At 38.4% G+C, this 23,125-nt stretch overlaps 2 protein-coding genes and 2 pseudogenes across 2 annotated transcripts; 1 reads left to right on the top strand and 3 right to left on the bottom strand.

Annotated features, from left to right (window-relative positions):
- Positions 1-384: 384 nt before the first annotated feature.
- On the bottom strand, positions 385-1,843 carry LOC125206115 (acetylajmalan esterase 2 pseudogene; annotated as a pseudogene).
- LOC148923065 (secreted RxLR effector protein 161 pseudogene) lies at positions 1,753-2,583 on the bottom strand (annotated as a pseudogene).
- An 8,921-nt stretch (positions 2,584-11,504) lies between these two features.
- LOC148923064 (uncharacterized) lies at positions 11,505-13,164 on the top strand. Its single transcript, XM_089061384.1, has 2 exons — positions 11,505-11,542; positions 12,330-13,164. The coding sequence occupies exons 1-2, from the start codon at positions 11,505-11,507 to the stop codon at positions 13,162-13,164; spliced, it is 873 nt and encodes a 290-aa protein (XP_088917510.1).
- A 7,709-nt stretch (positions 13,165-20,873) lies between these two features.
- Positions 20,874-22,420, bottom strand: LOC125206114 (acetylajmalan esterase 2-like). Its single transcript, XM_089060079.1, has 4 exons — positions 22,162-22,420; positions 21,865-22,077; positions 21,623-21,771; positions 20,874-21,344 (listed from the first exon to the last, which is right to left on the bottom strand). The coding sequence occupies exons 1-4, from the start codon at positions 22,418-22,420 to the stop codon at positions 20,874-20,876; spliced, it is 1,092 nt and encodes a 363-aa protein (XP_088916205.1).
- Between the last annotated feature and the right edge of the window lie 705 nt (positions 22,421-23,125).

The raw sequence follows: 23,125 nt of genomic DNA, 5'->3' as shown, positions 1-23,125 counted from the left end.
AAATATCACTTAGATTTACTATAGGAGCCTATAGAACTAGAATTCCATCGACACCAATACATAATAGTTTTGAATATGTTTCTTTATTTAGTTATAATTGTTTGGGAGCATGGAGAAAGTAAATAGAAGAGCAGAGACAGAAACAAGACTAATGCACAAAAAATATCCAAAAATAAAAGGTAATAAATTTAATTAAGTATCACAAAAAATTGGAGTCGAAAAATAAAATGAATGATAAAAAAGCAAGAAATAGAAAAAGAAAGTGATAAATGATCAAAAGCAGGTGAGTTATTAAAAAAGAGCGGTATCAACCATGCGGCCATGTGCTTGTAGCTTTGTTGAGTCATGTGGATGCCGTCCCAACTTATATGTCGATCAACATCTTCACATAGCTCCTCCACACATTCTTCCCAAATCGAAGTTGTATTTTCCTCCTATTCCGCAGCAAGCCCTCTCTACCTCATATCCACTATCTATTCCTGTTTGGAGGAGATCTAGGTAAGCATTGTAATAGTCTTCGTAGACTATGATAGTATTGGGATTCTCTAGTTTGAGTTTGAGGATGACTTCTTGCAGAAGCTCGTTGTGGTACTTCGCATATTCATTCAACTCCGTCACGCAACTTTGGTTGTTAAGATGTGCGCCTTGGAATGCTGTTTTGTATATCGGAAGGCTACCTATCGGAAAGTTTCCGGGAACAACCAATCTTCTTGCGCCCATCTTTATGGCTCTCTGCAACATTAATCATATTCATAACTTTCAATACAATAACTAAATAGCAAATTAAAGCATAACTTTTCTACTATAATTGATTAAATTATAGATTAAATTTGTTTGTATTTTTTACAATATATCTTCAAATCATCACATTATTTTTGATCGTCATATAGAACAATGCAATATTTTGGATAAGAAATATTAATCTGGAATTATAAAAGGTAGAAAAGTGATGATTTAATTTGATATTTTTGTAAAATTACAAGTTTCTTTAATTGATTCATGGCAATATATCAACTCACCTTAGTTCCATTAATCACGGCTTTGTTAGGAAATATGTAGGATACTTTAGGATTAGGAAATCCTTATAGAATGACTTGGATAACTTAGAATCGTGTGTACATTTTCAGATCAAGTATTTTGAGTGTATCAAAATCAATGATCGGATAAGACTAAATTCCTTGGATTGTGTTACTCATTTCTGTCATGTATTTAACCAAAACAACAACCAAACCGTTGCCACTAAACTGCCAAAGCAGTTAATTAACCAAAACTGATCCAAAACTGTTAATAACTGTTTTAAACTGCTAAAACAGTTACCACCAAAACAAAATAGGATAGGAAAAGCTTCAATTGAAACAACCGAATTAATTCCTCAAAATTAAAGTGCTAATACACTAAAATTCCAACATTCCTCCCCTATTTTAGTGTATATATAAACATGATCAAATTAACAAAACAGAAAACAAAATTATGCATAAATGAAAATATCACAAGGATTGAATTTCCATTTTAGTATATTAATGTACAAATATTCGAATTATAAGAGTGGTCTAAGACTTGAACTCTTACAATTTCTTTGCATATCAGTCTTAAGATACACATAATTTTCAACTAATCAATCCAAACCTGACACCTTAATAACAAGTCTAGTGTCCATATCCTTCAATAAACATTTATAAAACTAAGTCCAGAGCTTTATTGGAACAACTTAGATTCCATGTTTATATAGGTAGCTTTTCATCTTGTTCTGTCAAAACAATTTGCCAAAAAAACTATTAAGAAGCAAAACTTCAACCTCTTTAAACTGACAGAATAATACACATACCTCAGATGGTTTGAACATGTGTCAATCTCACATGTTTAGGCTTTCCACATTGAATTCCACATCTAACATCAAATTAGAAGGAAATTGGGTATCCCAAACAGATAAGATTAGATGGACTTGAGCCCCACCCCTTTAGCAGATTTGATAACTAAATCTTTTGCCAAGCCTTTGGTTAGATGGTCTGCCAGATTTTGTTGTGTCCCGACAAATTCAATTGAAATGACCCCATGAGTGATCAGCTCCCTAACCATGCTATGTCTGACACCTAAATGTCTAGACTTCCCATTGTAAACTTGGCTATACACTTTAGCCAAAGTTGCAGCACTGTCACATCTCATTGAGATAGGTGATATAGGCTTAGGCCACAAAGGAATTTCATATATCAAATTCCTCAGCCATTCTGCCTCCTTTCCAGCTGCAGCAAGTGCCACAAATTCTGATTCCATTGTAGAATTTGTGATACAAGTTTGCTTCTTTGAAGCCCAAGAAATGGCTCCACCTCCCAGCAAGTAAATCCAACCACTAGTAGAGGAATGATCCTCTAGATTGGTTATCCAACTTGCATCCGAATATCCTTCCAAAATTGAGGGAAAATCAGAATAACACAAACCATAGTTTATGGTTCCTTTGAGGTACTTGAGTAGCCTCCTCACTGCCTGCCAGTGATGTATGCTAGGATTATGAGTAAACCTACTTAACCTTCCAACAGCAAAAGCTATATCAGGCCTAGTGCTGATCATTGCATACATCAGGCATCCAATTGCTTTAGAATATTCCAATTGGGAAACTGTTTTCCCTTTATTAGGCAAGAGTTTTACATTAGGATCTATAGGTGTTCTAACAGAAGTACAATTTCCATAATTGAACTTCTTCAACACTTTCTCAATGTAATGAGATTGTGTAATAGAAATTCTGTTAGGTGCTTCTCTTATTATCCTAATTCCCAATATGACTTCAGCCTCACCTAAGTCTTTCATAGAAAACTTAGATGATAAGAACTCCTTTGTTTTATCTATTTGGTCTTGGCTAGTATCAAATATAAGCATATCATCCACATAAAGACAAATAATGACTCCTTTACCTGATTTGTCAAACTTTGAATAAACACACTTATCAGCCTGATTTAGAAGAAAACCATTTGATAAAATAATGTCATCAAACTTTTGATGCCATTGCTTGGGTGCTTGTTTCAAGCCATATAATGACTTGATCAACTTGCACACCTTGTGTTCATTTCCTGGTAAGGTGTATCCTTCAGGCTGTTTCATATAAATTTCCTCATTCAAATCACCATTCAAGAAGGCTGTCTTGACATCCATTTGGTGAATGAGGAGTTTATGAATAGAAGCCATAGCCACTAGCAATCTGATAGTGGATATTCTAGCCACAGGTGCATAGGTATCAAAATAGTCTATGCCCTCTTTTTGTCTAAATCCTTGAATGACAAGCCTAGCTTTGAACTTGTCTATGGATCCATCAACTTTCATCTTTCTTTTAAAGATCCATCTACACCCCAATGGTTTGCAGCCAGGGGGTAAATCAGTTAATTCCCAAGTGTTATTTTGGAGTATAGAATCCATTTCATCATCTATAGCCTCTTTCCAAAATGAGACATCCCTAGATGACATGGCTTCTTTGAAAGTCTTAGGATCCTCTTCAATAATAAAACAATATGGGTACTGGGATTGCAACTCATCCCTTGATCCTTCAATGAGATGGATTTGAAATCCTTCATCCAGGTTACTTTGATTCCTTGGCCTAACACTCCTTCTAACCCAATGTTGGGTTAAAGGTTCCTCTGATTGTTGTTCAGAGATTACCAGTCTGTTTTCAGAATTTGAAAACAAATCCTTAGGCCTTGAGATAGATGAGAATCTATTCTCATCAAAGATTGCATCCCTTGACTCTATTACAGAGTTCACAGAAACAGACTTATTAGGTTCTAGAACATAAAACCTATAAGCCTTGGACTGATTTGTATATCCAATAAAAATGCAGTCAATTCCTTTTTCACCCAATGTCCTTCGTTTAGGATCATTGAGTCTTACCACTGCTCTGCAGCCCCACACCTTAAGCTAGTTTAAATTTGGAGGTTTTCCAAACCACAACTCATAGGGTGTTGTTTTACTTTTCTTATTTGGGACTCTATTCAAGAGGTAACAAGCAGTTAACATAGCTTCTCCCCAAAATCCCTCATTTAGTCCAGAATATGAAAGCATAGAGTTAACCATTTCTTTCAAAACTCTATTCTTTCTTTCTGAAATCCCATTCTGCTGTGGGGTATAAGGGGCAGTAGTTTGGTGGATTATTCCCACTGATTTAAAGTAATGAGGATCATAATACTCACCTCCCTTATCTGACCTAAAGACTTTTATACATTTACCCTTTTGTACCTCAACTTCTGTTTTGTACACTTTGAATTTCTCTAAGGCTTCATCCTTAGAATTCAGCAAGTATACATAACAAAATCTAGTTGAGTCATCAATAAAAGTAATGACATACTTTCTATTTCCAATTGATGGGGTTGAATGAAAGTCACAGAGGTCACTGTGATCCAACTCCAGCAGTTTTGATTCTCTCACAACATTACTGAATGGTTGCCTTGTTATCTTTGTTAACATACATGTTTTACATTTATCTTTGCTAACATTAAAGGCATGGATTAGGCTACTTTTAGACATTTCAATAAGTCTTTTATAATGAACATGTCCTAACCTCTCATGCCACAAATTTGTAGTTTATTGTTCATTAGTGGTTATCACAAAAGCAGATTTATCCTCAAATGATGATTCAATGTTTAATCTTAACATTCCATTACATAGATAACCAAAACCAACAAACACACCATGTTTAGATAAAACATATTTATTTGCTTCAATTACTTGTTTGTATCCTAGGTTATTTATTACAGTACCACTCATTAGATTCTTTCTAATGGTGGGAACATACAATACATCTAATAGCAACAATTGTTTTCCAGAAGTAAAAACAAGTCTAACATTTCCTATTCCTTCTACTGATTCACTAGAGCTATTCCCCATCCTGATCACTGATCCATCAGAGATCATCTGCAAAGATGTAAACCATCTTTTATCCTTGCATACATGATTTGTAGCCCAAGAATCCACCCACCAAGTGAGTTCATCATCCTGAACATAGAATGAACTTGGTGTATCAGAAACATAATTCTGAATAGAAATGTTAGAATTAAGTATGTTCATACCTTGAGGTACATTTGGATCCTTAGATCCACCAGGTCCAGAATTTGAGCCACTGGTACTTGTCCCAGTCTTGAATCCTTTCTTTCCAGATCTACAATCTTTCTTGAAGTGGCCTGGTTTCCCACACTTCCAACAGACAAACTTTTGTTTCTTATTATCAAAGGACTCTCCTTGATTCATCTTCCTTTTCCCTTTAAACTTCTTTCCATCTTCTATCATGTTGACAGAAGATAAACCAGCAACATCCTTTTCCTTGTTCTTTTCTATCTCCTGAATCCTTAAGGACTCTTCTATCCGGAGATGAGAACCAAGTTGCACCAAAGAAAGTTCTTCCTTTTGATGCTTTAGAGTGTGTTTGAAGTCTTTCCAAGAGGGGGGCAATTTATCAATGACACTAGAAACTGATATGGATTCATCCATATGCATCTGGTGTTGTTGAAATTGTCCAAGAATCCTTAGCAATTCATTATATTGTTCCATTACTGGTCTAGAGTCTAGCATCTTATAATTATTGAAATTACTAACAAGGAATTTCTTGCTAGAGGCATCTTCTGCCATGTATTTAGACTCTAGAGAATCCCAAAGTTCTTTGGATGATTCAGCATTTTGATAAATATCGAAAAGAGAATCAGTCATACCATTAAGGATGTGCCCTCTGCACACATAGTCATCATTTTCCCATTTCTGCCTTCTTCTTGTCTGTTCCAGAGACTCCTCCTCTGCAGGCTCAGGCATGGTGGTGGTGAGTACATGAACAACCTTCAGGGTGGTAAGCAAAAAGTGCATCTTCTTTCTCCATCTTCGAAAATCCACTCCTTCAAACTTCTCCAATTTTGTGAATTTTGCAGTCATATCTCTTACAGAATTGTGCCCAGTCATTTTCTTAAATACTTGATCTTTGTTAGGAAATATGTAGGATACTTTAGGATTAGGAAATCCTTATAGAATGACTTGGATAACTTAGAATCGTGTGTACACTTTCAGATCAAGTATTTTGAGTGTATCAAAATCAATGATCGGATAAGACTAAATTCCTTGGATTGTGTTACTCATTTCTGTCATGTATTTAACCAAAACAACAACCAAACCGTTGCCACTAAACTGCCAAAGCAGTTAATTAACCAAAACTGATCCAAAACCGTTAATAACTGTTTTAAACTGCTAAAACAGTTACCACCAAAACAAAATAGGATAGGAAAAGCTTCAATTGAAACAACCGAATTAATTCCTCAAAATTAAAGTGCTAATACACTAAAATTCCAACAGGCTTCAGCCACTTGAGGAACCATGCTTTTTAGTTCCTCCATTTGTTTCCTTTGAAAGATGGCGTAGTTGTAATCATTCCCACCGGTTTCTCCCACCATGAACAAAACACTTCGGAGTTTCTTGAAACGAACTATATATACTCACCAATCCAAATACTCCACCATATTAATTATTCTACTACATATAGAGTAGATAGTAAAACAAATGGTATATATGGTTTATCTTGTTGGAACCTTTTAATATGTCCAACATAATAGTCTAAAGATTGTATAATATTTGTGGCTATTTATGGTTGACCCGATCTACTAAGGTTATATAATTTATAGGGTCAAACGATTATCTATAAAAGTATGAGGACTATTGTGCAGATACTACTTTGGATAACTTTAATTTTGTTATGGGTGAAATTAAAGTTATAATAAAGTTAGGGATTTATTCTCTAAATACATGGTTATGGTCCTCAAGTGCAACTCTATAAATAGGTCAATAGATTCTCATTCCTATTGACCAGGCGTAATATCAAGACTCTACAAATTATAGAGAATCTTTGGAGAGCGTTGTCACTTGGAAGACTGATTTCCATACTTCAGAATCATCAACAATATCATGAATTCGAATCCATGTATGCTTCCGCTTTATGTTTATCAATCGTATTCGACAGGTGTGATTTATGTGATGAATTATGTGAATCATTAATTTGATTTCAAAACAATTGGTATCAGAGCCAATATATGTTGGAACGAATTGATAATTCGTTGATTTATAATTCTGTGTTGGATTCGGTGTATGAAAATTATGTGATCAAATTGATGAAGAATTTTCGGAACTAAAATCTTGAAGTTTGTTGAATTCATTCAAAAAGTTTTTCAACTCATAGTCGATTATTAGTGCACGCAAATCGAGATGTGATTGGTTTATGGATCGAGATAGGGCTGATAGTTCGGTCATCGGTTAGTCGGTTAACCGATGACCGAACACCTCGGTTCTCGGTTAACCGAGAACCGCTCCATTCGCCCAATTTCGGTTATCGGTCATATTCGGTTCCAATCTGCTCGGTTATCGGTTCTAACCGATAACCGATCGGTTAACCGAATAGTCAATTATAGAACCGATTAAGGAGTATTAAATTATGTTTACTTTTATTTTTATTATTAAAAAAAATATAAACTTAGCAGAGAAAATAAACGGAGCCCTAACTTGTCTTACTGTCTTATAATTTCAAAAGCGGCTTGGCTCTCCTCCTTCAATCTTCGCGGCGACTCCTCTTCCCCACGAGTCCACGACCAGCGGCGCTCCGGCGGTTTCCGTCAAGCCCGGTCAGCGGTCAGTATTAATTTTGGATTTTTAGTTGGTTTTTATCCAATTTTGTGAAGCTTTTGTGAGGAATTTTCAATTTATGTTTTGAATTTGATTCTGGGACAGTGGGATTATCATCAATTCATCTGAAGATTGTAGTATAGATTAATACAGTATAAATTGTAGTATAAAATCTGGACATCATCATCGTCATTATTTGGTTTTTTCAACAATTCTCCATCTGTGATGGATGGTTTCTTCATAAACAATGTTAAATTGTTTGTCTATGGTGGCATAGTTGTAGTAATATTTAATTTGTTAAGTTTCTTTGTAAAATTGTAATTTTATAACACAATTTGTGACAACCATTTTCATATCATCGTTTTAGTGAAACTGTGGTTTCTGAAATTGAGATGCTGTGGTTTCTCTATGGCTTGTGGCATTCCTCTGGTTTAGACTTTTAGTAGTACAGTCTATGCTACCAAAAACCCATGTTCCAGTTAGTTTTAAATTACTTTGTGTGTTTCTTTCATAACAATTGTTTTTGTTCATAGTTGTAGTTGAAGATGTCAAATTCAGAGTCTTGCACCCAAAACATAGGGAGCAATCAGTCACCTAAAGATATGCTTGAAGATATTGAGGTTGAAGAACTAGGGCTCGAGGGAGAGGAAGAGGAAGAGGAAGAGGGGGAGGAAATGGTGCCACCGGCATCAAAAAAGCGTAAACAAGCAGTAAGATCGGCTATATGGAAAAAATTTGATAGAGTTTTTGAAGATTCAATTCAAAAAGGGAAATGCAAACTGTGTGGAACATGTATACTTGCTGATCCGAAGCACAATGGCACATCCGCTATGTGGAAGCATCATGCTTCATGTTTGAAGAAAAATGAAGGGGAAAAGAATCAAACACCACTCAGCCAAGATGAATTGAGGCAAGATATCCAAGAAAAGGGCAGATACGCATTATGCAGGATGATTGTTCTTGATGAACAACCATTCAGATTGGTGGAACGAGAGGGATTTCATTTATTTTGCCGTGATATGGTACCAAACTTTAATATCCCGAGCAGATACACGGTAAGATCGGATTGTGTGAAGATGTTTCTAGAGGAGAGGGAACTGGTGAAAGTGGTTTTCTCCAGACCAGGCATGAGTAGAGTATCAATCACCACCGACTGTTGGACTGGAGTCAATAACACATGTTTTATTTGTGTTACATCACATTTCATCGACAAGGAATGGAGGCTGCAGAAGAAAATAATCAGCTTCTTTGACATTACTAGTCATAAGGGGGATGACATTGCTAAGGTGTTGATAAAGGCCCTTACGAACTGGGGCATTCAGAGGCTATTTTGTTGCACCATGGATAACGCTAAAAACAATGGTGTGGCAATCAAGGAAATGAAGTCCACCTTCAGTGCAAGAGGCATGCTTGTTGCCAATGGGCAATATTTTCATCAGAGGTGTGTTGCACACATACTTAACTTGATTGTCGAAGAAGGCATGAAACAAATAGGCATGGCTGTTGTACGAGTCAGAGAAGCCGTGAAATGGATAAGGGGTTCATCCACAAGGTCTAAGACCTTCAAGGATATTGCCAAGGTATGTAAGGTTGATACCAAAAAATTCTTGTGTCAAGATGTACCTACTAGATGGAGCTCGACTTACTTAATGCTCGAGGCGGCATTGCCATATGAGCCGGCTATGAAGCTGTACAGCAACGTCACTCCCCAGTTTGGTAGGGATTTGAGAAACTTGAAGCACAACGACCTCACAGTTGGCGTTCCTGGAGAAGAAGATTGGATTGAAGTGAAGAAGATATGTAGTTTTCTCCGATCGTTTTATGTTATGACTCGTCTGGTCTCTGGCACCACGTATGCCATATCACATTCATTTTTAATGGAGATGTGTGACATATTTCTTATCATAAAAAGTTTGGAGGATGATGAAGATGCTGATATTAGATACATGGCCAAGAAGATGATGGAAAAGCTTGGTAAGTATTGGTTGGAGGAAGATGAGCTTAATCCAAACATGAACAAAATTTTGTACATTGCTGCAATGCTAGATCCTAGACAAAAAATGAAGCATGTGCAGCATTGTTTGAAGACGTTGTATGGTGAGGCACGGGGAAATGAGTTGGCAGAGGAGTTGAGAAAGTCAGTCTTTGACTTATTTGAGTTGTACAAGAAAGAATTCAGTCCAGTGGTTGACCAAAGACAACCACGAACAGCTTCAGCTAGCCAAATGTCGAGTAGATCGACTAATCTGCGATTTCTTGGTAAAAGTTCTTGTAACATTCTCTGTGTTGCTAGTGAGGATGATGATGATGAAGATGGAAGCTCAGAGCTCTCTCGTTACTTCGCAGAGAGGCAACACCCAGCCAATAAAGATGATGATTTTGACATTCTTATGTGGTGGAAGACATACGGTATTTCCTATCCTATTCTATCAGAGATGGCTAGAGATATCCTTGCTATTCCTATATCAAGTGTTGCTTCTGAGTCAGCATTCAGCATGGGGGGGCGTGTGCTATCGATATTTAGAAACTCTTTGGCACCGGAAATGGTAGAAGCTTTGATATGCTCCGAGGATTGGTTGAGGTCCAGTTCTAGTTCTGCCGATCTCATGGAAGAAGAAGGAGAACCAATATCATTTATGCAAAAGCAATACCATGAAGGTGAGTATTCATTGCTATTTACTAATATATTTATTTATTCTTCATTTTGAACTCATTTTCTTTAATTTATTATTTTTTAATAGTGGTGGGGGCATTCCATAAGGATGGCAAAGTGACATGGCCATTGGACGATGCAGAATTGGGAGAATTGGAAAGAAGTTGGTCAAGTGATCATGATGAAAGTTAAATTTTATCGTGCATTTGTAAGCTTTGATGGATTAATATTGATAATGATTAATCCCATTCTAACCTCCAAGGATACTATTTAAAATGCAAAGAAGGAACTAAATATCAATATCAATCAATTTAAACATTCGCCGGTTTAAACATTTAAACATTTAAATATCAATCAACATTAAAACATTTAAAATGCAAAGAAGGAAACTATTTCTTACAATATTCAATATCAATCAACATTTAAGAATATTTCAACTTTGATGAATTCATATTGTTTGATATTTAACAATTTAATTGTTTATTCATTCTCCAACTAAATTAACGTCAAGTTCTCCTTCCTATAGTTGCCGTGATCATTGCAAATTTTATGCGAACGCGGCACGAAAATATTAAACATATGAATTCCACAAAATGGGGAATCTCAAATAGGAGAATTCGGAAAAGAAAAACAAATCAAATTGACTTGATCTTTATTATCAACTCATTCCATTAACAAATGATCAATTAATGAAGAATTAAAGTTCAAATTTCTAAATCACCTTTTTTTGAATTTCGGTTCCGGTTCGGTTAACCGGAACCGAACCGACCTAGTTCGGTTAGGAACCGAATCGAACCGAGGCAAATTCGGTTTCGGTTCGGTATCTCAATCTCGGTTCCTTCAGATTCGGTTAACCGGGTATTCGGTTCGGTTCGGAACCGAACCGACCGAATACCCTGCGCTAGATCGAGATTTCACATTTCATTGCAATGTGTTTCGGTCAATCAATTCTTTTATTGATTTTCTGTAATGCGATTAAATCTTGCAATGATTTGCGTGAAATTTGTTATGATTTGATTTTTGAATATCTGTTCTCCAACTTATTCCAGTTCCTTTGGGGGATTTTCAAATCAAATTTTTAGAGATTTTATCGTTCTGTTTACAAATTTTTGATAAAATTTTGTCTTCAAAATCCATTCATCAGTTTTCAAAATTCAATTATTAATGATTTCTGGCTGCCATCCATATTTTCCGACGAACGGAGAGCCGGCAAGTTCCGGCGATGTCGGAGCGGTTGGCGACGGTTGTTGCGGTGAAACAGTGCCTTGTTTTGTGAAACGGCGTGATACTTCCTGAAACGGCTTGCGCCGATATGAAAGTTCAGATATATTTTAATATTTAGGCTCAATATTATGATTTAATAACCGCCAATTATTTCTTTTGAGTAAATATAAAATATGTAAAGTGTTTTGGCCACCTATAATTAATATTTGAAAAGGGCCGTGTTTAAATATTGGGGCCACCATAATTTTTGGGCATAAATTTCCTTTTCTCTATTTATATGTACTCAAAATATTTGCTAAAGAGTCCGGAAGTATTTTTTCAAACAATTAATAGTATTTTTAATTGTTTTGGTTTTTAAGTAATTAATTAAATAATGAATTAAAGCTTTTGTTTTCTACCATTCCAAATAAATCAATTAAAGCATTAACTCACCAAAGTGGGCTCTGATGTGTAGATTAATTTTATTTGGAATGTAGAGATTATTTGTATACTTGAAATACATGCGAATAGTTAATCGGTCCAAAGGAAGATTATTATTTGGCCGTATTTCTTGTGTACTTTGTGGTAATAATATGAGATTATCCTTAAGTCATTGTGGACACTAAGTCGGCCCAAAGGAAGACTTATTGTTCGACAGGAAATGATTATCTATATTTGATTACTACGCATTAAGATGTCACTTGCAAGTTAATTATTTTGTCCAAAGATGAAATTTTAATGTTGTGCCGACATCTTGAAATGAGAATTGTCATTATTTAATTTATTCACTTATTATTTACGTGAGCTAATTATTGTCCTACTTGTTATATTTGTTCTTTGCTAGCTCAAGAATCTGCTATTGGTTTTCTAAATTCCATTCCTTGCTAAAAGGCAATACCTATGCATCATGGAGAAGCAAGGTATTGATTGGTTTGGGGATTGCAAATTTAGACTATGCACTTCGGACGGAGCAACCCACCCATCTTACTGATGAAAGTTCCGATGAGGATAAACGGACTTTTGAGAGGTGGGAACACTCCAATCGCATGAGTCCTATGATTATGCAACATGCCATCCCTGAAAACTTTCGCGGTACTGTCCCGAAAGAAGCAACTGCTAAGAAATTTCTCGAGGCCACTGATATGAATTTCACAAGCAATGAAAAGGCCGAAACGACTTCATTGATGCATAAACTTGTGACTATGAGGTATAATGGCCGAGGGGAAATTAGGGAGCACATTATGGAAATGTCAAACACTGCTTCAAAGCTTACGACACTTAATTTGACGATCAGTGATGATCAACTAGTGCATTTGGTTATGATATCTCCTCCTCATCAATTTGATCACTTCAAAGTTAGTTACAATATTGTGAAGGATAAATGGACATTGAATGAGTTGATTTCTCATTGTGTTCAAGAGGAAGAGAGATTGAAGCAAAGTAAGACAGAAAGTGCTCACTTAGCAACAAGCTATAGGGGTAAACGAGGAAGAGACAAGGGAAAGAGGATTCTTTCCGAGTTCGCTAAGGGGAAGAGGATTCTTCCCGATTCCTCCAGAAATGTTGTGGGTCCATCTGCAAAACAGTTTAAGAAGGAAAATCAGCTTCAGTTTGCTTCTTTTGCAAGAAAGATGGACACAAGAAGAATGATTGTGAAGAATATCACGCTTGGCGCGTGAAGAATGGTACATTTTTCACTTATGTTTGTTCAGAAGTTAATTTAGCTTATGTACCTGGACATACTTGGTGGATAGACTCTGGTGCTACTACTCACATAAGTGTGTCCATGCAGGGTTGCCTCCAGTGCTGAAAGCCGATTGATTCTGAAAGATTCATCTATGTGGGCGATGGCAAACAAGTTGAAGTGGAGGCAATAGGCACATTTAGATTATTACTAAAAACTGGTTGTTATTTGGATTTAGAGCAGACATTTGTTGTACCGCCATTTAGACGGAATTTAATTTCTATTTCTGTATTAGACAAATTCGGTTATACTTGTTCATTTAGAAATAGTAAATTTAGTCTTTATCTAAATTCAACTTTGGTTGGCACTGGTTCTCTTTGTTATGGAGATAATCTTTATTTGCTTAATACTATTACTTCATTTAATGAAGCCCTGCATGTGAACTCATGCGGTACAAAGCGTAAATTAATAAGTGAGAGTTCTGCTACAATTTGGCACAAACGTTTGGGTAATATCTCCAAACGGAGAATAGAAAGACTTGTGTCAGATGGAATTCTTACTATTCCCAATATGGCAGACTTCCAAGTCTGTGTTGAGTGCATTAAGGGGAAGCAAACAAATATTAGGAGATTTGAAGCCAATCGGACTACAGACATCTTAGAACTTATCCATACAGATGTCTGTAGACCGTTTCCTACTACATCTTGGACCGGTCAACGATATTTTATTACGTTCATAGACGATTATTCCCGATATGATTATTTATATTTCATAAGTGAAATATCTCAAGCACAGGATACGTTCAAGAGTTATAAGGCCGAAGCTGAAAATCAACTTGGCAAAAGAATTAAGAACGTCAAATCTGACCGTGGTGGAGAATACTATGGTAGATATGATGGCTCGGGTGAATAACGTCCAGGACCCTTCGCTAGATTTCTTGAGGAATGTGGAATCGTCCCACAGTACACTATGCCTGGTAGTCCTACCATGAATGGTGTTGTTGAATGCCGAAATAGAACCCTCAAGGATATGGTTAGAAGCATGATCAGTCATTCTACTTTGCCAAAATCCCTTCGGGGAGAGGTACTTAAGACCGCAACATACATCCTAAACCGTGTACCTACTAAAGCAACTGCCGTAACCCCTTATGAATTATGGACGGGCAAAACTCCACATCACAGTGATGTAAATAAAAGACAAACACCAAGATCTTTCATTCGTTGTTGTAATTTGACCAGCACTTTGTCGCCCACAGCAAACTCCACATCACATCGATGTAAATTCGCCGACTTCCTAATTCGTTGTTGCGCCATCTCCAAATTTTTGCGAAGCAGCACCAAAGTATCCCCCTCTGGCGAATCAGAGCCACGACATCCGGCAGCGTCGAAGCTGGCAGGGGAACAACGATCAAGACTTGGGGCTCACGCCCATAAAGAGCCGTGAAATGGGACGTCCCCAAACCCTCATGGTGGAAGCAATTTAGAGCAAGCTCCGCCCATGGCAAGAAATTCGCCCACTTTGTCGGCCTATCCGCTGTCAAGGCTCTCAGATATTGCTCCAATCCCCTATTTCGAACCTCGGTCTGTCCATCCGTTTTGGATGATATGCCGTAGAGAAATGCAGCTTTGTGCCGCTCAACCTAAGCATTTCTTCCCACACATTATTACACATTATTCAAGAATATCGGGTCTCTGTCTGAAACGAGCGTCTCGGGGAACCCGTGATGCTTGACCTCCGTCTCAATAAACAAATTTGCAATCTTTAGAGCATTATAACGAACAGGCAATAATGCAAAATGGGCATACTTCGAGAGGCGTTCGACAGCAACCATGACACTAGTGAAGCCCCGAGACGGCGAAAGCCCGGTGATGAAGTCCATCGAGACATCCCCCCAAATTTGAAATGGAATCGGGAGAGGCTGAAGTAACCCCACCGGCCTCTGCGTGGAATATTTAGTCGTCTGGCATTCATAGCAAGAGTCCACAAAAGTTTTAACCTCCTTACGCATCCCTTTCCATAAAAAGAAGAAGCCAACCGTCGAAAAGTTCGATCCACCCCTGGGTGGCCTGCCGCCGGCGAAGCATGATGCTCATGGAAGAGCGTGGACTTGGCCTCCGAATCGCGACTCACATAAATCCTCCGGTTATAATAAATCAAGCCATCCACCAAAGAAATCGCCCCAAATTCAGAGCCGCCCGAAGCTCAATCAAATCCGACGTCGACCCTATTTCACGCTGCAAAATCTCCCAGACATCCGGCACCGGATGACACGCTGCCACCAGAGCCTGCCCGACCTTTTCAGCCTCCGAATGGATCATGGCGGTCGAAGGGACTGCCTCGTCATACACCGCCACTACGTCGCGTCTTAATAACGCGTCAGCCGCCCTATTTGAGGCTTCGATTTTATACTCGATCCGAAACTTGTACTCCTTCAATTTCCATGCATAAAACTTCTGATCCGGGGTCTGAATAATTTCCTGTAGAAGCTCCTCTGATCCCTGCGGGTAACAAATTCTCTGCCCAATAAATATTGCCGCCACTTTTGGACTGCCTCCACAATGGTGTACAATTCTTTGTGGTAAGTCGACGACAATCGCCGTTTGGGACCCAGCTTCTTACTGAAGAAAGCCAATGGATGTCCATCCTGCAGTAGCACCGCCCCGATTCCAAAATCTAATGCATCTGTCTCCAAATAAAACGTGCGCTAGAAATTCGGTAAGCGGAGAACCAGAACAAATGACATCGCCCGTTTCAGATTGTTGAAGCTCTCTTCTGCCGCGGTCGACCATGAAAAACTGTCCTTCTTAAGTAACTCTGTCAGTGGACCTGCAATTGAAGGATAATGCTCAATGAATCGGCGGTAATACCCGGTAAGGCCTAGAAACCCGAGTAACTGCTTCACTGACTTGGGAACCAGCCATGCTATCATCGCCTCAATTTTTGCTGGATCCGCCTTCAGCTGGCCCTCAGTGATCAAGTGACCCAAATACTCCATCGCGGAGCAAGCAAATGTCCACTTTGACAACTTTACATAAAACTGATGGGACTACAGAATCGTCAAAACTTCATGAAGATGGCGGGTATGAGCAGGCAGTGACGGGCTATAAATTAAAATATCATCAAAAAATACTATCACAAACTGACGCAGCAAGGGCCGGAAGATGGCATTCATCGCCGCCTGAAACGTTGACGGAGCATTTGTAAGGCCAAAGGGCATGACTAGGAACTCAAAATGGCCGTCATGAGTCCCAAATGCAGGCTTAAAAACATCCTTATCGTTCATCCGAATTTGATGGTAACCCGACCAGATATCCAGCTTTGTAAAAAATCGGGCTGCCCCTAATTCATCAAACAACTCATCGGTCATCGGTATAGGGAAATTATCCGGAACTGTCGCCCTTTTCAATGCTCTATAGTCGATACAAAATCGGAAGGATCCGTCCTTCTTTCGGATTAACGGTACCGGCGACCAAAAAAGACTCTGACTTGAGCGTATGATCCCTGATTCCAACATCTCCTTCACCTGCTTCTCGATCTCATTATTTTGGAAATAACGGTACCGGTAGGGCTTCATATTGACAGGCTTTGAATTTGGCAGAAGGTGGATGCGGTGATCAAACCAGATGGAAGGCCAAAAACCGCCCCATGCGATTCCAACACACTCCTTAACTCCTCTGGCAGATCTCGTGGAAATGAGGGGGGCACCTCGGATTCCGACGACGCGTCCTGCACCTGCATCAATTCAAATAACTTTGCATCCCCCTGCAGAGTCAGCTGCGAAGAGATCGTACTCATGGCACCAATTTAAGGCACACTTTCTGCCCATGTCGCAGAAACTCCAACGTTCCTTCGATATAATCACTGGTCACTCTGCGCATTTGTTTAAGCCACGCCCGTCCCAATATCACCTCTGGGCCATGCACAGGCAAAATATGCAAGTCAACCAAAAAAACATGTTTTTGAATAACCAAACGAGTCTGAATATTGGCATAAGAACAAAGCAATGACTCACTGTTACCAACATACACTCGGAATGGTCGTATTTGCCGTAGAGGGAGGGCTAATCTTTTCGCCACTGAGGGGTGCAAAAAATTGTGTGAGCTACCAGTGTCCACCAAGATCTTCACCGCCGATGTTCCAACTATCCCACGCAACTCAATAGCATCCTCCCGCTGCCGACCGTCCAAAGCATAGATGTGGGACAAATCGGCCGAAAAGACCGGCTCCACCGCTGCCGACCGTCCAAAGCATATATGTGGGACAAGTCAGCCCCCATGTAGATCAGAAATCTGCCGCTACAAGTGTGACCCGTAACCCACTTCTCCGGGCAATACCAGCATAAACCAAGCCTTGAACGCTCTGCGCGTTGCGCCGCAGTCAGTCGCACCACGGGCAGCTTCGAGTACTCCGAGCCCTTGGAAGCAGGGGCACGTGTCGGCTGGTTCGGCGGAGTGGGGAGCGCCAGAGGCTGCTGTTGCTGTCCCAATTGGCGTTGCTCCCGATTCTGCCAAGACCGACGCTGATATCCTATTGGTGCCGGCGGTTTCTCCGCACAACTGTCATGCTCAATGAAATTTTGGAAATACTGCGGGTCGAAACGACGACGCACGTCCTCAATGAAATCCGACCAACGTGCGTGAGGGTTGTTAGCGCGATAATTAAAAATCCACTCTGACGCCGGCGGGTCAAACAACATAACAACGTAGTGAAGCCTATTCTCTTCCGGCATAAGCAGATGCTCAAAATAGTATTGCACCCTCGCAATCCAGTTAACTACATTGGAACCGTCGAATCGTGGTTGGTGTAATTTACCCTTCCTAGCCTGATCAAATTGCTGGCCATATTGTTGGCGCGTTACAGGATTATCCCAAATCGTCGGTTGGTGACACCCCTGCCCCTCCATTGTCAAATTCGGTGGGTCCCATGTCGACCCCCGACCAACCTGCTAACCTGACCACACCGAGAGCCCTGCACCCGCACTGTGGTTCGGCTGGCACGCCCTAGAGGGGTCCAAGTAAGGGTTAACTCATGATTGCAATGGCGGCTGGAACCCCGCCGTCATAGCTTCCGAAAACAGGGGATGCGACAGCCACGATTGAGAGACGCTCACCGCCGGTGTAAAGATCGGCGGTTGGATAGCAGTCGATGGTGGATCCGGATCCGGTTGGTGTGAGGAATCACAGTCGCCACACGACGATCCGTCGCCTCCAATCACGCCTCTACCCTTCCTAACGAAGCCAGGACATGTTCCATCGCCAACGCCCCTGCGTTGAGCGGTTTGGTGGTGATCGTCGGCAATGGTTCCAAACCCACAATAGTCGGTGGTTCCGTGCGAACAGTACCCAAAAGCGCCATAACACAACTGAGTTCAACAATGAAAGCGCCACTTGTTAGGGAAGAAGTTCCCTAATCGTTGATAAATCCGCGTCGAACGTCGCGGAAGCGATTGTCCGTCGATCAATCCGGCATCGAACTAGGTTTCCTTGCGTTTTGCGCAAGAAAGAAGAGAAGGCTGCGTGAAAATATTTTATTACTTAAGGAATGGGAAATAAAATATACAAAGTATTTATATATCTAAGGACCCTAGGATTGATTCGACCTACGATCCGGGAAAGAATCAACAAAGAAAACCCGGAAAGGAGCTTAACGTTCACTCAACGAATAATTAAATAAAAATATATTGTTTAAAGGAATAATTAAAAATAACAGACTCAAATAACAAATAAGACTTCCCGCTACTCCTCAACGCGACACAAACTCGGCGTAGCGCGACGGACGTTTGGATTGGCGTCGCGCTGATCGCTCGCGCCTCGTTGGCTCTCTCTGCGTCTTCTCACTCAGCTCCGATGTATCGGCGTCCAAGCTAGCCTCTTGCTCAAGGTTTCTGTCACCTAGTCTTGCCGAGGGTTGACCCGTAACAGATTGCCTTTAGTTCGACGTTGTATCTAGTGTTTGGGCAGAAGAAGGCATGGATTCTGTTGCCGGTTGGTGCACTTACATGTCTTCCCATTTCTTCATTCGTGTTGTTGCAGTTTCCACTTCTCAGAGATGTCATTTCTACCACTTATTTATGGTCGTGGCATTTTCGGCAAACAGAGTGATCGTCCATTTCACTAACTTCACTTAAATATACATATCACGCTCGCTTTGCATGATTTTGTTGTTGTTTTTCTAAAATTTAAAGTATCTAAACCGAACCTCTATTGGGTGAAGGAGAAGCCATGAATTTTATGTTATTGCATGTTACGGGTGCAATCTTATACAGTTGCCGGTCGTTATTTTATTAATTCATGCATTTATGTGACTTTGATCAGTTGTAGAAAATCAGACGCTTGGTATTTCTTTTCATGTGTTTACGTGACTTTGAGTTGGTGAAAATCAGGTATTAAGCAATTTATTTTCTTATAATATCAAGATGAATACATTAATTACATTAACATTAAATTAAGGTGAATTTGCAAATTAAACATTTATGACTCTGCTTCTAAACTAAAAAACACATATGAGGAGTGTTATATTGCTAACTCATAACTTAATTGCTAACTACAACTAAATAATAGCCATTAGATATTCAAATTAAGAGCTTAGATCATTAATCCCTAAATAAACGTCAATAAGGCCATAGGATTAATTCCAAAAACTTTAAATTCATATAACATATTAATGTCAATTAACTATATGTTTAGTTATAACTAACTTTTAAAAGAAATCCCAAAACTTTAAATTCATATAACATATATCAAATTAAAGATAATTTCATAAGGATTCCAACGATATCCAACATGCATATATTCCGACGTCAAAATTTGAAAAAAAATTCAAAATTTTTTAATTTTTTTCGTACAAGCAGAAATATTAACATACCATATAAAATATGTCAATATAATACATGTAGAATGTCACTCTAAGTAATGGGTTAACATTCTTAAAGCATCGTGTTTACATTCTCAAAGCATTGTGTTGATATTTTTGAAACACTATATTGACATTTTCATCCAAAACCCTAATTTGGAGTTTTTTTTTATCTTTTTTTATTTTATTAATAAAAACGAAAATTACACGTGACAAATTGTAGACCACACATTTATCTAATTAGTTGTAGTTAGCAATTAAATGATGAGTTAACAATTGATCATTCCCCTATGAATTAGTGCGTTAGCTATATTTTTTTAATATAAATATCATGCTTGCTGTGAATTATATGTCGAGATCTCTAGCAAAGACTAACAAAGTGAGCTTCTTCTAGGAAAAAAAATGATAACATAAATGGTGCATCTCTGTTTACATTAACCAACAACAAAATTATTTTAGTTCTGTCCTTCTTTAATACTTCAATATTGCCAATTTCAACCACCTCCCGCCCTTCTCCTATCTTTCTCAGAATCTCTAGCTCTTCCTCCTTTCCCTTCAATGGCGATTTCCCGGTGAGCATCTCATGCACAGTATAATATAGGAATCTATAGACCTTGAATTCCCTCGACATCAATACATAATAGTTTTAAATATATTTCTTTATTTAGTTATAATTGTTTGGAAGCATGCACAAAGGAAATAGAAAAGGAGAGAGAAAACAAAGGAGTAGTGCACAAAAAATATCCAAAAACAAATTGTAATAAATTTAATTAAATAGCACAAAAAATGGGAATCGGAAAATAAAATAAATGGTAAAAACGATAAAAATTGAAAAAAAAAAGTGATAAATGATCAAAAGCAGGCGAGTTGAGTAAAGAAGTGCGGTATCAACCATGCGGCCATGTGCTTGTAGCTTTGTTGAGTCATGTGGATGCCGTCCCAACTTATATGTCGATCAACATCTTCACATACACTAACATTAGCTCCTCCACACATTCTTCCTAAATTAAAGTTGTATTTCCCTCCTATTCCGCAGCAGGCCCGCTCTACCTCATATCCACTATCTATTCCCGTTTGGAGGAGATCTAGGTAAGCATTGTAATAGTCGCCGTAGACTATGACAGTATTGGGATTCTCTAGTTTGAGTTTGAGGATGGCTTCTTGCAGAAGCTCGTTGTGGTACTTCGCAAATTCATTCAACTCTGTCACGCAACTTTGGTTGTTAAGGGGTGCGCCTTGGAATGCTGTTTTGTATATCGGAAGGCAACCTATCGGAAAGTTTCCGGGAACAACCAATCTTCTTGCACCCATCTTTACGGCTCTCTGCAACATTAATCATATTCATAACTTTCAATACCATAACTAAATAGCAAATTAAAGCGTAACTTTTCTACTTTAATTGATTAAAATATTGATTAAATTTGTTTGTATTTTTTACAATATATCTTCAATGATTTTCGATTGTCATATAGAACAATGTAAATTTTTGGACAAGAAATATTAATCAGGAATTGTAAAAGGTAGAAAAGTGATGATTTAATTTAATATTTTTGTAAAATGACAAGTTTCTCTAATTGATTCATGGCAATATATCAACTCACCTTAGTTCCATTAATCACAGCTTCAACCACTTGAGGAACCATGCTTTTCAATTCCTCCATTTGTTTCCTTTGAAAGATGGCATAGTTGTAATCGTTCCCACCAGTTTCTCCCACCATGAACAAAGCACTTCGGAGTTTCTTGAAACGATCTATATATACTCACCAAACCAAATACTCCATATTAATTATTCTACTACATATATATAGAGTGGATAGTAAAACAGAGGGTATATATGATTTACCTATCTCATCAAGGCTGGTGGAATTGAAGTAGGAGTCCATCCAATCCAATTGAACGCCAAGAGAACTATTTGTCACCGGATTCGTTACGTTGTGAGCAGCCAACGCCTCAGACGACAACGCGGTCGAACCAGCCACCGCAAAGTTGACTCCATTCCCGAACCAAGTCCCCTTGTGTTTATACGGTGGGAGCAAAGGAAGCCCAGCGGACATTGCTGTTCATCATATATTCACAATTGTGATTGTAAAATTAAAAGGATCTATAGTAACTAACTAAAACAAATTAGTATTAATCTTACCAATATAGTCTATCATTAAAAGGCCATTGGAGCAACGCCCTGTAGCTTCCTCAAAGAACGTTTGGCCGTACGGCAGCCTCGCGAAGTTTGTGGAGGCCCCGATTGGGTACTCTTTGATCAAATTTCCTACATCACTCATTGAATCTCCAAGTTGATAGATTTCATTGAAGTGACAATACTCCAAAACATTAGGAACAGCGCCAACACAAAAAATCAAACCAAGAACAACCAACACAGTGAATATTGTATTAAACGCCATCGACAAAAACCTAAATCTTAGCTCACAGCAAAAGACAAACACCATGTAGCTAGTATATATAATATGCTCTAAACTCACAACAAAAGACAAACACCAATGACCAATATAGCTAGTATATATAAGATGCTCATCCAATTCGACTTTTGAAAGGATTAGCAATTGATATATTTGGATTTTTTAAATTATGCTACTAAGTATATACTAATTTTATGTTGAAGATAATTAATCGTGTATATTAATATTATTTTTATGCGTATTACAAGGGATTACGTCTAAAGGAGTACATGTAAAAGTAATGTAAATAGGAAAATAAACATATTAGTATTATTTTTATTTAATTTTAATATTTTCTTTTAAAACAAGGTTAATTACTTGTTAGATGCTACTAAATCTATTTTTTTGTCAAGGATGAATTTAATTAGAATAAACATATTTGGTACTCCGTCAAACCGTCAAATAGAACTCGAATTGAACTATAATTCTATTTTGACTCTAATTTAAATACTAGTTAAAGCATATCTCTAATAAACTAGTAGATTATATTTCTAACAACAAATCAAACAACTAAACCAATAATATAAATACCAAAGAGAACAAAGCGACCGAAAGAAAAACAGCATGGGCGATCCAGATGAGAATATCTCTCAACAAAGGCAGCCTATTCCACCCAAGCCTCATCATGTAAAATGGAAAGGTATGATTAAA

The sequence above is a fragment of the Salvia hispanica genome, chromosome 6 (assembly GCF_029641045.1).
Source record: "Salvia hispanica isolate PSC_SH4W2 chromosome 6, Shi_PSC_v1, whole genome shotgun sequence".
NCBI lineage: Eukaryota > Viridiplantae > Streptophyta > Magnoliopsida > Lamiales > Lamiaceae > Salvia > Salvia hispanica.
The sequence above is the reverse complement of the archived record's forward strand: the minus strand, read 5'-3'. Positions and strand labels throughout refer to the sequence as shown.

Bases quoted from the DNA above. Each gene is read 5' to 3' on its own strand.
- LOC148923064 (XM_089061384.1), top strand. From the start codon at position 11,505: ATGTCGGAGCGGTTGGCGACGGTTGTTGCGGTGAAACA. The intron at 11,543-12,329 runs GTGCCTTGTTTT...GTTCTTTGCTAG, and splicing joins ACGGTTGTTGCGGTGAAACA to CTCAAGAATCTGCTATTGGT.
- LOC125206114 (XM_089060079.1), bottom strand. From the start codon at position 22,420: ATGGCGTTTAATACAATATTCACTGTGTTGGTTGTTCTTGGTTTGATT. The intron at 21,772-21,864 runs GTAAATCATATA...GAGTATATATAG, and splicing joins CACCAGCCTTGATGAGATAG to ATCGTTTCAAGAAACTCCGA. The intron at 21,345-21,622 runs GTGAGTTGATAT...TTAATGTTGCAG, and splicing joins CTGTGATTAATGGAACTAAG to AGAGCCGTAAAGATGGGTGC.